Source organism: Pelecanus crispus, chromosome 4, assembly GCF_030463565.1.
Source record: "Pelecanus crispus isolate bPelCri1 chromosome 4, bPelCri1.pri, whole genome shotgun sequence".
In the NCBI taxonomy this organism is placed as follows: Eukaryota; Metazoa; Chordata; class Aves; order Pelecaniformes; family Pelecanidae; genus Pelecanus; species Pelecanus crispus.
The window spans coordinates 29,349,344-29,365,454 of NC_134646.1; the positions used below are offsets into that span (position 1 = coordinate 29,349,344).

The 16,111-nt window shown below is 40.1% G+C and overlaps 1 protein-coding gene across 1 annotated transcript in view; it reads right to left on the reverse strand.

Annotated features, from left to right (window-relative positions):
• Positions 1-3,697: 3,697 nt before the first annotated feature.
• Positions 3,698-16,111, reverse strand: part of NPNT (nephronectin) — a 52,579-nt gene continuing 40,165 nt past the window's right edge. Inside the window, exons 11-14 of the mRNA XM_075709519.1 lie at positions 10,753-10,848; positions 10,252-10,350; positions 6,441-6,697; positions 3,698-3,793 (exon numbers count right to left, since the gene is read on the reverse strand). Of these exons, the coding sequence (XP_075565634.1) occupies positions 3,698-3,793; positions 6,441-6,697; positions 10,252-10,350; positions 10,753-10,848 (548 nt within the window). The remainder of the gene's footprint in view (positions 3,794-6,440; positions 6,698-10,251; positions 10,351-10,752; positions 10,849-16,111) is intronic.

Genomic DNA, 16,111 nt, shown 5'->3' on the forward strand with positions numbered 1-16,111 from the left:
ACTGGGCCTCAGCTGACAATGGCTTTATCTTTCTAACAGTGACAGGTAAAATTTTAGACAGCTATAGTTTATCTTGTGTATCTTTAAATGCAGACTGAACAAGTTTCAAGGTTACTGTCACAATGCATAGCTTGATCCAAAGTCTCTGATTTTTTTAGTAGTCTTTGAGGCAATTACTGCACCTCATTTGCCAGGAGGAGGGACCTATACAGAGAGACACCTATATGGAGATACATGGCACTTGGCTTGGAGGCAGGTGCTACTGTTGTGCCTTTTCTCCATGAGGACAGAGCAGGACGATGGAGGCTGCCATCATGAGCACTCTTCTGCTCAGGGTTGTCTTCTCGTGCCTGATCTGATTCTTATTAGGGTGGTTATTGTAATCACCAGCTATAAGACAACCAATGTTTTGACCTCCAAGCCTAGGGTAACTTGTTGAAAGCACTCACTAGTGACTTAATGACATGGCTCTGATGAGAGGTGAGGCGACTGTTTAGAATGCAACCTGGAAACAAACTCTTGTATCGGTCCCTTCCATTGTACGCACTTTGATGTCAGTAAACGCGCACTGCCATGGATCATGGTACCTGTAATTTATGACAAATCTTTATTTTCAATCTTTTTTGGGGAAAAACAAGTTTAGCTCATCTTTTTAAAACACTAAATTATAGGCTGGCAAGAGGTTATACAGTACATTTGATAAATGTTTTCATGCTAATTTAGTGGAATTTCTTCTGCTTGCCTAAGTATTTAAGCAGGAATGTCTTTTGGCACAGTTACCTATTTATTAAACCCTAAGCAGGAAGGGCAGTTACAGCCTACTTCGTAGGAAGACCTCAGGCCATATTCTTTCTTGAGGCTAACGTGAGAATGGCGGCACCAGCCCACCCCCGGGTGGGGCGTGTGGCTGTATGGAGCTGCCTGAAAGGGCAGGTGCAGTGAGAGCTGCAGAAGGCTCCTCACAACCGAACCGCTGGCCAACCTCGCCTCGTCTCTTCAGAAACACTGAGAGAAGGTGACACGTACCGCGTCACGGCACAACCGGCTGCAGAGGCGAGTGACTTACAGCCACAGCAGCTCCTTCAGAGCCAGACTCGCAAAGACCACCCCAATGTCCACCGTCAGCTGAGACTTCAGTCGTTGATGAGGCTTTACGGTGTTGCTTGTTTGATTGTAACGATGAAACGCATTCATAAATCACAGAGACCCCAAATCCTCCTCGTGTCACCTGAGTACTTATTTCTGCTTACCTTCTGACTTCATTCAAGTTCTGGGTTCTAAGGCCCATTTGTTGAAGGGGCAAAAAACTCTTTTGGCCTTGCACAGCTAGGAGAGAGATTTCTGTTTTAACCAGGGAGTCTCAATCTCAGAAAGCTGTAGTAGTATGTGGTAAAGACCATCTTCATCCACTGGAGATGAACCAGACCAAAATGTGTTAGTCTTGTTAGATGCCAAAGAATGTAACAGTTTGTGCAGGTTCAGTAGTGTGTGGAACTATGGTAGCTGCCGCTTCTTGTAAAATGGACATTTTATGTTGCAGAAGCTCTTAAACTACCTGTGAAACTGGTAAGAAAAAAGCTAGGCTGAAAATTGTCATTCTTCCTTTTGAATAATACATATAATGCTCCTGTCATATTACAGTGAAATCTACTTTACTTTTTAAATCTGGTAACAAGAGCTACTTCACTTTGGTTGCATTGTCATATTTTGGTTCATTTCACTGCAATAAACATGAGACTTTTGATCCAGAAATGAAAACAAGATTTCCAATTAGTAGCAAGTAACAGCCTTCTTTACTGATTACTTTAAAATAGGAACAAGGTATTTCAACTATTCACAAATTCTGACATGTTACAAAGTAACATAAGAGAAAAAGATCATGATCATATTTGAAGCAAAAGAGTTTAAAAATGTTTACAAATGCATTCTTTTTTTTCTTTTCAGAATGTTTCTTGATACAGTTTCCAGGAGACTGTCTGTTTGGTCCAATAAACTTCTGCTATACATACTGTGATTTGTCCTAGGGGACAAATTGCAAAAATATTTTCAAAACAGTACTTTGTCAGATACAGGGGTTTCGAATATGACCTCTGATGGTCTTGCAATTTTGTCTCTGTGGATGTTGTGCAAGACTTAACGTGACTTTTTTTTTTAATGATGGTTTTATAAACATGATATGAAGCTGACATTTATTTTACATTGTATTTAAGTATTTAAAAGATCTGAGACCTATTTCTTCTCTATATACATTTCTGAAGCTTTAAGGCTGTGCCACTAACAACATTTTATCAATCTTTTGTCATTTTCTTAAAGGTTACAATTACTTTGTCAAATTTAGACTTGTTAGCAGCAATGATGATGTTCCTCATTTAAAAAAATCCCAAACCAAACAGAAGAATTCCCTGGGAAACTGGACGCCACATGCATGATACATAACTAAAAAATTAGTCCAAAGTTCTGATAAATATTTAGTTCCAGCTAGAGCTAATAGTTGTTCTAGTTCTAAAGAATTAAAATGTTTTTTATATACAGAAGGGTTGGATGGAATATGGACACTTGACAAAGATCAACTCAAGGCATTTCACGGTCTGAATTGTTCATTATACAGCGTTAACGCAGCTGCCATTTTTGCTTATGCGTAGGCTCGTACCCCCGTGGGAAGGGAACATTCCTGGTAGTGTCAATGGGCTCAATCACACAAGATGCACGTTACCTTCTCCAGGCTTGCTCAGTCTTCAACTGAACCAGGAGTTTCTTGCAGGATTGAGAGGCCTTTAGGGCTTGCTCCTGAGCTAAACGCAAACTTGTACAGTATTATCAGATGCCAGTTTACATGAGGAAGGGTTTGGTCTTTTGCCTTCAGCGTATTACAACATGAAAAACTGCACCAGCATTTTTCAATGAGCACCATTAACTGACTTTGGTAACGTATCTATTGGCACGACCAGCGGGATCAAAGAATATGCTCAGCTCCTGTCTTGTACAATAAGAAAGCATAGCTGCCAATTACCTTGCAACTAGAGTCTGTAGATAATAAAACCATAAATATGTTAATGACCATACACATATACACAAAACACAGCAGTAGCAATATTACAGGATGCAGTGCCTACTCTATGTAACTGCTTTTTGTTAATACAGATGCAACACCAAAATAAATGCTATTTAATATGAAGCAAACCCTTCTTCAAAGGTCAATGGCAGTAAGCCAAAGTTCAGGTCCAGCCTTCTGCTAATCTGAGGTGACTCTGAAGCTAGACCAATCCCACTGTCTATCAAATCTCATCAATGAAAGAGTAGCACTACAGGAAGAAAATGAGTATCAGTTAACACTAAAACTTTCTGAGCTGGAGCTCTCTTTTGCCACCGTTTGTAATTAATTCTCCCTTTTTTCACAAGTGCTCTTTGTGTGAGCACTCACCAAGCTTAACAGGGGATGAAGTTAGAAGTTATTACAAACAAAATATGATTTGGGGTAAGGATTAATAGAAATAACCAGCATGGGATTGGAGGTCCTGAACCCTGGGAGCTTCTCTCCATATTTTTAAGTGAAGTTTCAGTGAGATTGCACTTAGTGGACTACAAAGTTGTCATTCTCCAATTTTTTCTTCTTTTTTGTGCAGTTCTGTTTCAAAGCTTGATAGGAATAGCACAAGAAGGGCTAGAGGAGATGACTGTGCTGGTCCCATTGACTTTGCTAATGCTCTTCAGAGCAGCGTCCTCTCCTCAAGATCACATCATCTAGTCCAATATCGCCAGTTCTTCCTTTCCCTTTCTCCCCTTTGAAAATAACCTGAGAAGAGAAATAGAACAATTAGAGCGCTAAAGTAAAGTAAAATGCAAGAAGCTTTGCTTGAGGGAGGTCTCAACAGTGAGAAAGGAAAAGCATAAGAAAGCTCAGGCAATCGTAACTGACTCACAAAAGCCTATTTACTCTGCTCAGAATTACAGCTGTTTTTTTCTATTCCTGATCCTCTCCCTTCTTCACTTTGGCAGGATCTTTACAAAGAACCAGCAGCTCAGGACAGACTTGCTCCAGTTGCACCATCTGCTGAGGTGAGACAAACTGCCACGTAAGAGAATCTCGGGCGCTTTCTACATATCATCTCTGCACTGTTTTCATTGTCCCTCATGGCAAACGCATAAAATCATCTGTATTCTGAAAGTCGTTGTGTAAGAGGAGCTTTCCATTGCTAAAGCACCTTGCAGCTGCCTTAGTTATGGGAACTAGAAACACCCATCTTTTATTTAACAAATTCTGGCTCCTGCAGACTGATGGTAATCTAGAGAAGGGCTGGCTCCTCGCAAAATGGCAGCGGAACTTTGGGTATGGATTTAAGCACATCATTAGCAGTCCAGATTTAGCCTGAGTAGGAGAAATTCAACAAATACAAAACTTGACTAGAAGGACTGGAGCATAAATTGGAGATGATATACAGAATGGCCAGCTGACTTTAAGAAACACTTCCCATAAATCAGCATTGCCCACCTCTGCTGCTGCTGTAGATTCAGAAGCCTGAACTGTTTTAATGTGGTTGATGTTTTCGACCCTGGCTTTAAAATTATCCGAAGCCTACAGCAAAACTTTGTAAAAGTCTGCTGTTATCACTGAGCTGGATAGAGTTAAGACGGATACATAGATCAGAAATTCAGCTGTGTAGTTAAAAATAATTTGGATGCTTGCTGAAAGCACACTTTCAAATAAGGATTAGGAACAGAGGAAGTCAGAGAAAGTATGTGTTGAATATACTGAATTATGTTTTTAGAAATAAAAGAATTCAGAATTTTTTTTTTTATTCAACTCCATGTTGAATAAATGAATTATTGTTTTAGAAATGAGTGATTTTGGGTGTGCTTTAGAAATAATTTACATAGCGCTAATTCAGTAGAAAGTGTGATGAAGGATTCTGGTCTCCATTCATATTCTTCTCAGGTTTCCAGTAGGCCCCCCTAAAATCACCAGTGTTTAGTTACTTTTGGTTTTTAATTAGGTAGAAAATCAAGCTTCCATATTTCCTCCTGATTTCTCTGTGGCAGAGGCCTTTCCTGCTAACTTGAGTTTTCTCTCATTCCCTGATCCTTGGAATAAATGTCACAGTGGTTCAGGTCAGCAACCCAGGCTCCCCATGTTGGCTGGACAAGATCCCAAACTCGACTGTTCCGAAAGGTGCCGTGAGGCAGCTCTGGTCTGTGGACCAGCGATGGGTTACAGCTGGCAAGCCACGCTGACAGCTACTGCTGAGGTGGTCAAGAGAGGCAGGGGACAGTGCAAAGGGGGACTGCTGGTCTTGGTTGCCGTCTCAAACTCATTTGCTTTTCTGCCAGACAACATGTTAATAATACACACTTATTCAATGAACTGCTCTATAAGGCGAGACAGACCTGAGGATTGCAGGAGGTGTTAAAACTTGGCAGAAAAGGGTAAGAATGGGGCAAATATACTGTTCACCTGCTATAAACTTCCACATTCTCAGTCTGATACTCATGTACAGCTAACAGAAGGTCAGGTGTCTTTGTTACTTTTGCTGAGGTGAAGTTTTTGGAAAATTAACTGCAGTAATTACAGCCTTAACGTTAATTTTAGAACCATATACTCTGTGTGTGTTGTAGCCTGCTCCCACCATGAACATTATGATGTGTGAGCTTTTTTTAGGCTACCTGACATAAGTCAGAGCAAAACGGGCCCTGAAGCACCCAAGCACCTTCTTCAGATCTGAAATAGAAACTACCTTCAAAGCTAAGCAGAGGTTGAAGAAAAATGCTGAGCTTTTGATCTATCAGTGTATCACCCAATGTTTCTAAGATTTTCAGCTATTAAAAGATTCTCCGTGGCACTCCAGAGACTTTCTTTTGATTGCGTTAAATCATTTTGTGTTATTGGCATAGTTAGGTCATCATTTACCTCCTTGTCCAGATCAGCTGCAGGTATGCTGGAAGAGCATAAAACCATGTGAGATTGTACATGTAACCTCCCTTCATTATCAAAAATGACTTATTTTCAGTATCTTTGCCCTGGTTTAGGCAGTTATTAATCCACAGGGGATGATTCTTCCTATTTCATGGCACTGTATTATTTAAAGCATTGTTCATGAGGAATCTTGATAGAGGCTTTCTGGAAATCCACGTACAGTATGACATTGTTCATTAGCCTGCTCTTTCCTGCATGGCGATTCCCTGAAAACAGGCTCTACAAGGTAGCTCAGTATTTTGTAGTTTCCTATGTGTCTAGTGCTGTAGGTAGGGTTTTTTTGCAAAAAACTAATTTGACAAAATGCACAATGACTCTCTTATCCTTAACATGATTCCATGGGCAGGGATCAAAGTAGTAAAACACAGGCTGAAATTGCACCCAGAAGACAAACGGTCCAGTGCTACACCATCTAAGCGGCTTCAGCTTCTCATACAAAAAACCAGAATGCAGCACATGCATCGGTACTTACACTCTTGATGCCTAGTCCTCGTAAAGTTATGTGTGTCTGTCTCCAGCCATGGCCACCATTTCTTCCCCAAACGGCAGGTCCATGAGCACCGTTTTTCCTTACAAAGACTTGGAGGGCACCAGAATGCAGTCCAGGCACCTTATGCCTAAACGACAGGCACAAGTCACTGGCCTGAGCCATGTGACCCAATGGCAGGATAAGATGTGCTACTCTTCCTTCTTTGCCTTTGGGGTCAGAGATAGTAAGATACTGTCCCCCTGCAAAAGAAGCAGCAGTTACTGGTTTGTTTTTTTTTTTTTTTAAATTCTACTATGTTGCAGGACCAAATGCGCAAGAGTCATTAAAAAGTCAAAAAAATAAAAAAGGACTCCACAAGGTCCACTGAGTCTTAAATAAGGCATGTAGTTGCTGGAACATGAAGCAGAACTGATGCATCTGCCTCCTGCAGGGTCAGATTTACGGTACTGGTGTTCTGTTTACATTAGTACCAGGTTAGGTCTTGCCCAGCTAATTTCTTTTTTACAAAGCAAATAATACCTCTTTCTGAAATGAAAATTTCATGCATTCCTTAATTTCTGACAACCCCTTGATGACTGCATGATTTTAAATCACAGTGACATTAAAGCTACTGTGTACATTTACGCACCTTGTAAGCGGCAGGTTTTTGTTATTGGCTAGATCAATGAGAAAGCCAGCATAAATGTTATCATGTAATTGAGCTATGGTTCCGTCCCTTTCCTTTTGTTTGGGAACTGTGCCAACAGGTTAAGTGTCAAAGCATATCCATTTGCAAACACCGACAGCCTTTTTATTTAACCATAATTTAAACTCTTAATCTGGGTTAGATACAGAAAGCTAGAAACAGTAATGATTTCTGAATGGCTGTTAACTTGATACACTCCCTGAAGTCTTCTCTAACAGTAGTAAGTTGTCAGTGAACAGACACACTTAATTCAAAACCATATTATTATCTCTGATCATGTATGAAGTAAAGGTGCCTTCATAAAAACACCTAGAACATGAAAAGTGGAGGATCTCAGGTATGGCAACATCCATTAAACAAACAAACAAAAAAAGGCATATCCTTCCGTAAGTCCCACACACCTTTTCACATAGGCACTCAAAACTACAATGAGACTTCACATCTTGGAGAAAACTCACACCTGTATTTTTTCTTTGTACTTTTCATTAAAACTTCTGCAAGGTGGATGATAAGTTTAAAATTTGAAATTACCAAAGAGAGGAGGGTTTACTTTTAAAAAATAAAAATTAAAAGAATATTCTTATCTTACTCTGAACCTAAGAATCTTTTTTTTTAATGAGATCAGATTTTTTTAATCTTTTTTAATCAAAAAATCCAAGCTTAATGAACTTAAGGTAAAGGTGGCATTTAGGCTCCTTAGTTGAAACCGATGATGTGGAAATATTGGGGGTTTGTAATATTGTTGACGTACACAGTCTTTACTTAATTATAGAATATAAAAATATTTTTCATTTAAACTGTCACCCTGCTACTACTCAACCAGAGTGAAAGCTTCTTTTTGAAAGCCACAGTGATTTCCCTCAAAAGCTGTCAGCTTTAACAACAATGTACCAGGGCTTGTCACACACTTGAAAGGAAAGCCAGCCTTGTCTCCAATTCACTACTTCTACACAGGTTTTTAAGTTCTTTGGTCTCAATGAGATTTAACAAAGCGAAGTATTACGCTGCTGTCTGGGGCCCCAGATCTGCATTTGGGCATGGAAGTGGGATCCATTTGTCCAAGGATCTGTTAAAGTTTTTTTGTTGTGTTCCCCCCCCAGTTTTTAATTTTTTTAATGCATTGTTTTTGTATCAAGGTCACTAACCACCAAAATAAGCATAACAGAGTATAACTAACTACACCTGTTTGTTGTAGATACAATTATATCACCATAAAAGTACTGACTTGACTCATTAACTGCATCTCTTTCGGATAGTTACAGTGACTGAATCCAATCAATAGGAAACAGATTTAGGTAAGCACAAAGGCAACCTATCTGTAGGCAAGCCCCTGCAGGAAAAGGTCCCCTCAAATCAGCGTTTTCGGCATGCAAGATAAGCTTATAAGGCTTCAGCAGGGAACCTTTCGAAATGCAGATTCTGATAAACCAATAAATAGTGAACTTTGAAAGGTGAAAGCAAACACTCGGGAACAAGCTGTGAAAATAAATCCTTGCAACAAGGTATTCTAGACAGGAGGGAGTGGGTGGGTGACTTCAAGGGACTAGTTTTAACAGGTTATGTCAACAGCGGCAGAACATACACAGGAAACAAAAAGCTGAGATTGTCCCTGACCGGGAAGCAATGTAGGAGGGGCGAAAAAAGTCTAAAAAAAAAAAAAAAAAAAAACCCTAGTTAAAAATTATAATTCTGGGATTTAATACGTGCTAACAACAACTTTTGAGTACACATAGTGAATATGGGTTGAGTGACTTACTTTCTCAGAAACAAAGCTTTTTTAAATCCAGTGTTTCAAAAAGATGTTTGATATATGTGTGATCTTTTTCAAAATGCCAGTCTGCAAGCAGGAGACAGCTACCTGTTTTCCCATCTGCGGGAGGAAGGAGCTCTGCTCTGCTGTCCGAGTCATTCATGAGACTTTAAGTGTCGTAAGGAGCATATGAAATAGTAGAGCATGCCTGTGGGTGGGGAGGGGGCCTGCCCAGTAAGTGAAGACAGCACTTCCACTTCGCCAGCTGAACAGCCTGAAAAAGGCGCCAGGTCACCCGCTGCGGTGGCAAATGACCGTCTCGTCAATGGCAGCGTAAGGACAGACATCTATGATGAGGTGGTGCGTAAGGAAAATGGCTTTCAGCGCCCTCACCCTCCCTCAACTTAACCTGTAACATTTTACGGCCTGAGAGCGCATTTCCTTCCGAAGTCTGCCATCCCCTCACATAATGTAAGCATTGTGCACTTCAAAGGCTGCTCTTCTGGGTATGAAGTAATCCCATCATTACGGGGAGCCAGAGACGTGTGTCTAATCCCCGCGCTGTGGGGCAAGCACTGCTGGGGGAAGGGTACGCAGGCACGGACAGCCAGGCTCTCTGGAGGTGCCATACTGTAAAATTGAGAGGGGACAAAATACAGCCAACTGCCAGCAGGGCAGATGTGCGGCTCTGCTGGGACTACAGCGGCAGAGGGGTGCGAGTGGGAGGGGTCGCTGCTTTGGCTGACCACTGGGGCCGGTCTTCTCCTATCCTGCAAGTGGCTCGTACACGCTCCCATGTAATACTCATTACAAGGTCGCTTTTTACCATCCCAAACATACCCATTTTCAGAAGTCTCTGCATATAAGCATCTAACTTGTCCTCCTTCCAGTTACTTAACAGCCTTCCTATATACAGGTTGCTGTAACTTAGAGTAGAATTCAATAAAATCGAACTGAGAGGTTAAACTAGAATATTATTTAGCAGCAGAACAAAGACTGTTTTCCAGCACTTTCTACAATTTTGCTGCTAATATAGAAATCAGTATGTTTGTGTCCACGTCTTTGTTCTGATTCTTTTAAGACAGATAATCTTTTATGGAATACATTTACTACTCCTTCAGAGACATTGCTATTGTAAAGATACCAGCTATGATAAAAGTGCAAATTCTCAGTTGCTCTTTCATGTTGGGAATCCTCAGTTTTGATTTTTATACACGCAACAGGTATGTGTGTGAAATACATCCTGGAACTAAAGGGAACAGAAGCTGTGTAAATTCATCATAATGCAATAACTGTCATCAACCTCAAGCCTGGGTGGTTCTTCGACTATAGGATGCGATCGTACACAGGTATCTTACCTGACACATCTCTCACCGGTTCCCAGTGCAAATCATCATCTTTGTCCTTGATCCATCCGCACAGTCCACTATCAAAATTACAGCTGTGTACCAGCACACCTAGGCAGAACAGAGCAGAGGGTCAACAAAAAAAAAAAAAAAAAAAGGTGATTTTGATTGTTTTGGTTGGGGAACTACAGCAACTTCCCCTGCGCCTGACACTAGTGAGTAAATACAAAAATTAAATGCAGCAGAAGGAGCACTAGAAAAAGAATCTACAAAAATACTAAAACAATAAAAAGGATGCTAGTGTTATTATTAACAATTCACACTATTTTTGTGCTAAATTGGTTAGGAAATAAAATGATAAGGGACCACTTAGGTGGTGGGTTTTTTTCTTTTTAGAAAGCATAGTTTAAACAAGGGGCATAAGATTTAGGAGTCTTGTAAAAATGTATAAAAAACCAAGACATCTCAAAAAATCCTAAACCCTAGGCCCTGAACAGGAGACGTGATCTTTACCTGGGTCATCGTTTGCTTCAAATTCATCGGCAGTAATCCCTCTTTCAATTTCAAGTATTTCAAGTAGATTATTGCTCACTCCAGGCTGGCGTGGAACTGTGAGAAAAGCAGTTTTTCAGAAATGAATGAGATAAAGGTAGTTAGTGACCTACTTCCTTATCTTTAATAAAAAACGGCAGAACAGCTCTGGGCATTGTGCTTTTCTTGGCGAATTCAATATATTGTATTTGACATGAGGATTCATAAACTTTATGCCTATGTGATTTGTGATTTATGTTGTAACATTTATCTGAGCACTGTAAAAGGTGATTCCAAATCTGCTAAAGGCTGTTCAAATGAAAACTCCTTTTTAACCAGGAAAAAAAGAAAGAAAAAAGCTTTAACCTTGAAGCACACTATTACCCTCCAAATGCACTTTTAAAGATAGTGGTTTCTCAATAAAATGAAGCCACTTTAAAGCCCTTGCTCCAACTTTCCGATCCACTCACCTTCCACAGATGTTTATAGGAGCATCTCTGTTGAGGCCCCCCACCCCCCTACCCTCTGAAACACAGCTGAAGGTGTAGCCATCTCGCTGCAACGGATTAGAGCTCCCTAAACAATTACCAGGACTGTACTGAGAGCTGAGAAGGAGGAGCTCTAGTGGAAGCTGGAATTCAACTGTAATTATACTTTTTGCTTTCCAACAAGGTCTGTCCTTCAGCTGCAAGAAGGAACGTTCTCGGTGATTAACGGGCCCAGAGGTTATTAGACATTCAGCAGCCAGGACAAGCTGAAATTTAAGAGGTCTTTGTGGGAGCGATGGCTGCCAAAGTCAGGTGGCTACAAAGATTTCCACTTAACTTCTGCAGACCCTGTGCCAGTCTGTATGTCTCCAGAAATAACACACCAATGTCAGGCCTGATGGACAGCTGTCAACTAGAAATAAACAGACTGCACTGGACAGAGCTGCCTTGGAAACTCCTCTTTTAGAGGCAGGTCTAGCGCATAATTAATAACAGTAGTAATGTGTTTCAGACATGTCCTTAAATGTTATAGACACCTCTTGACACCTACAGTATTTGTAAGGGCCTTATCTATTAAAAACTTGACACATTTTCCATTTGCAGTGCTGAAATAAGTATCTGAATGTCTCTGTAGGCTTCTTAGGCAAGTGAGAACAAGAATTGAGATGATTTGCAGTTCTAAACTGAAATAAAGGACTGTTGTTTTCAGGAAATCTAATCAAAGGTAAGAAGAAACTTCTTTCGCACGAGGACAACACGTAAATAGCACTACCGCAAGAGCTCCTCTGAAGCCAGAAGACAGAGGAAAACTAAAAACAAGAATGAAGTAGCTTCCTGCTTTTTGCAATTAGGACAAAATAAGCAGTCTGATAAAAGGTCGACCAAATGCTAATGTATTTTAAAAGTAATATTACAGGCTACAGATCTTGGATGGAAATTTTTTATAATAAAAATAAATAAATAAAAAGCTTGAAGTCTGTAGGGAACCGATTGACTCCTTAGTTTTATAGTCTTTTTTGAATCATTATGTCTCCTTTCTTTTTTTTTTTAATACTTTGTAGATTTTAGATTATGTCTATTTGCAGTCTAGGATATTAATGCTCAAACAGCCTCAAGAACTTTAGGTTCGTTGGGTAGTAAAGGCCTGTTAATTTTTAAGGATACACTGTCATTTTTGCTGCTTTGTTTAATCTGGTTTTTTGCTTATGTAATTAGAATTTTGAGATTTGACATGAAAGAAACCTTACAAATGTGCACAGTCCACACCACCTAGGCCAATAATCACCCTGCAGTACATTTATGCACAAATACTATATTCAATTACGTAAAAAAAAAAAATCCATTTGCCTCAGGCAGCAAAAAATCGGAACAGGAATGCTCTAAAACCATGGTTCACCCTTAATCCCTCCCAGCAGTATACGGCCGTCTTTCCTAAGAGCTCTATCTGACGTGTAGGCGGGACAGTTGAACAAGCACATCGTACAGCTACAGTCACACCTGCACAGAGGTGCTTACGGCGATGTAAGCTGTTCTGACGTGTAACAGCATACACACTCTTACACTGCTCTTAACTGCATTACAGTCACGGACAGCCATGAGCAGTAGCTTATGGAGTAGATACGTGTGTGAGCTGTCTATGCGTGTCTATACCACCGCCACTGTGGTACACACAGCAGCGATCGGCACAGTTTAAATTCAGCTGCAGTGGGTTTGCTCAGGGATGTTAAAACTGGTAATTCAATTTCTTGGGCTTACTGTGGCCAGCCACCTGGGACAGCAAATTTTGCAGGAGTATTTACTGACAAAGGCTGCTAAACGAACAGCATCCTATAAGTTACTTACTGTCATTTCTGCCAGGACAGTGCTCTGACCGCAATTTTGCCTTGGCTAACCCCTCACAGCGGAGTTTTGCCTCGCGTTACGACCACACTGCAGGCTGCTGCTCCCTGGGGAATGCAGCAGTCCCCACGCATGAGACACATCTCTGCTGCATCCCCCAGGGACTATCACCTTGCCTTTCCTCTTCTTGGACTGTGCTAAGGAAAAAAGATACCGTTCATTTCCTACGCTATGAACAACAAGTCGGCAATTCGCTTCAAAACTGCTGAGCGCAGTGTACGTACGTACTGTATGTATGGTTATTTTATACAGATCTGAGTTACATCTGTGCACACATACAAGCATTCTCCAAATTAAAGTTGATATATTTGCCTATAATTAAAGCTCTACAATAAAATATTTCTTCAAAACTTCTCTCTAAAGTCCTCTCTAAACACTGTTATTATGAACTTCTAGAAGAACGTGTTGCAGAGCTTTAAACGAGTCACTTCAGTGCTCAGACCTAATTAGAGGAATGTGCACTTGATATGAAACAAGAGATGCAGGACCCTAAATCTGATCCATGTGTACACTTCTTTTTGCTACAATGACTAATATGTTGAGTGGTGATCGTGGGAGAAAGTATTTGGCACAATTATTTTCTGCAAGCTTTCCAGGCCCTTTCTGTGTACTTTATAGAGTGTATCAGCATGCTTTTCACTTAACTTCAATGGTTTGATAAAGCTTGTTAAATATAAACTTGGCTTCTTTTTCTTGGAGAATTTTATAAGCTCTGAGTGAGCCAATACATCAACAGTACCATATTCTCAAAGTTCATGAGCTAAGTTCTTCATAGATGCATGAATGTGGGGGGGAACACTTAATAACTGCAGAAGACTGATTTCTTTTCAGCTTTTTAATCCTTTGGGAAAACAGTAGGACTTTTTTTTCATTTACTTGCTAATTGCTGAGTTTGGGAGTGTAAGAGATGGTGTGTACATATGTCATGTTATTTGTAATTACAGAATAATCACTGTTTTGGTGTTACAAAACCAAAACAAAACATGGAGTGCAGCTTCATGTTATTAGTAATTGTTATTACTATTAATAATACAGTGTTCTGCCTTACAACAAACACTGTGTTCTTATGCAGTTCCATTCCACACAATAATCATGACCAAGCTTCCCATTTGTTAAAAACAACAAAAAAGGGCAAAGATTTTTTGACTGAATAGTTACAGTTGAAAGTTGTTAAATTCCAAAAAAACCCCCACAAGTGATGAGATCTCTCACAGAACTAGTAGAAAATACCTAAAAGGAAGGGTAGTCCAGAGGTCAGTCAGACTTCATAAAAAAGAGTATGTCCTGTTTTCCTCCAGGGAAGACTTTGATAAATGCTGGGCTAAAAAGAAGGCCAACAGAGAGGCAACACTTCACCCTTTTATCTGGATACCTGCAGAGTCCAGGATATGTTGCCTAAAACTCCACAAATTCAAATTCTGCAGTGAGAATTATTTCAGGAAGGGCTTTCATGGACTGTCCCACCTCTACAGTACCATTTTTGTAAGAGGGAAGAGATGGTGCTAGCGTGCGACCACTCTAAAGTCCAATCCTGCGTTTCTCAGGCAGTTACAAGGCTCATTAACTTTGACCAGATCAAACATCTTATTATATATCTTCTCAGAAGATTTTCTGAAAAGCAACCTGCCTGCTTTTCTATGAGCAGCTATTCAGGAGGTGCAGAGTGACAACTGAGTTTCAGGGAAACACAGCTAAAATAAGTACTCTACAGAAGCTTACATATCAGAGCTGGGGATAAAACTAGCTGCAAGACCGATGGAGGGTGTGATTTGCAAGACTCCTAGATCTTATGATTTAGCTCCAGAGTACAAACAGGAACAAAATGCCTATATTAAATGCTTACATATTAAGACAAATACATTTTAATAGGTGCCAAAACGATGAAGACAAATGAAATGCTATTGTAAAATGATGCTACTCTGATGATATCAAGGAATAACAAAACCCACATTCTTTGCTGTTAGCATTTCCCTTTTTTCAACAGCTTCAAGGATCACATAACTGCATTTACTGCGCTAAGGACTTTCCAGTCATTGAAAGGGGGAGCAGAAAGAATCAAGTTTTAATCCAGTCTTTAAATTTTTTTAATAGCTGTTACGAGAAAAGTCTCCTAATTCCAATCTTTTCAGCTCCACTAAGGCCTAAGAAGGAAAATTGCTGAACTATCTTTTAATACAGGTAAGGGGTTTTGTTCTTGCTCTGCTGACATCTAGTATTATGCTTTGTCTTTTAAGTTTATGCTTTTAATGCTTATCACCCAGATCCCAATGGTAGCAGAAATTCATAGTCTTATTGAGAAGTACATTCTATTTGTTAGACACTTTATCCAAGTAACCAGAAAAGATACCTCTGTACTTCGCTGTGTAGTTTGTATCAGTCCTGAAATAGTTAAATATTAAGCCATCGCTGCATTCCTCCCTCATTGCCATTCCCCCCATATCCATATCAGGAGAAGATTATCCTTGGTGCCAGATTCCACTGTCTGCATCTGACTAAGTGGTTCAAAGGCCAAGTGTAGGAATTCCATTTTAAAGAATACTCATTTTTTTGTTCTCTGAAAAAGCAGCTCCCCAAAGTCACTGCAGTCATTTTTAGAAAAGGGGTAAAGCATCTAAAGAAATGCAACAACACAACACCTTTCAAAAATTGCAAAGGTATTTAAATAACATTACCAGCGTTATTATCATTTGTGCTCTGTCGCCGCTGAACAGCCCAGTTTCACCAGTCCTCAGCTGATTTCAAGCTGAGCAGCACATTCAAGAGTGTTCTGAAGTGAAAGCTTAGGACAAGTTTACTCAGCATGTGGGACGGCAGGTCAAATAACACGAAAGGAGAAAACAGGGAGCAACGAGTTGACAAGGGTAAGCTCAGGAAAAGGTTAAATAATGAAAAATGAAAATTTGAGAGATGCTTGCAGAAAACAAGTATGCTTGCCCATGTTTCCTCTCCTGATC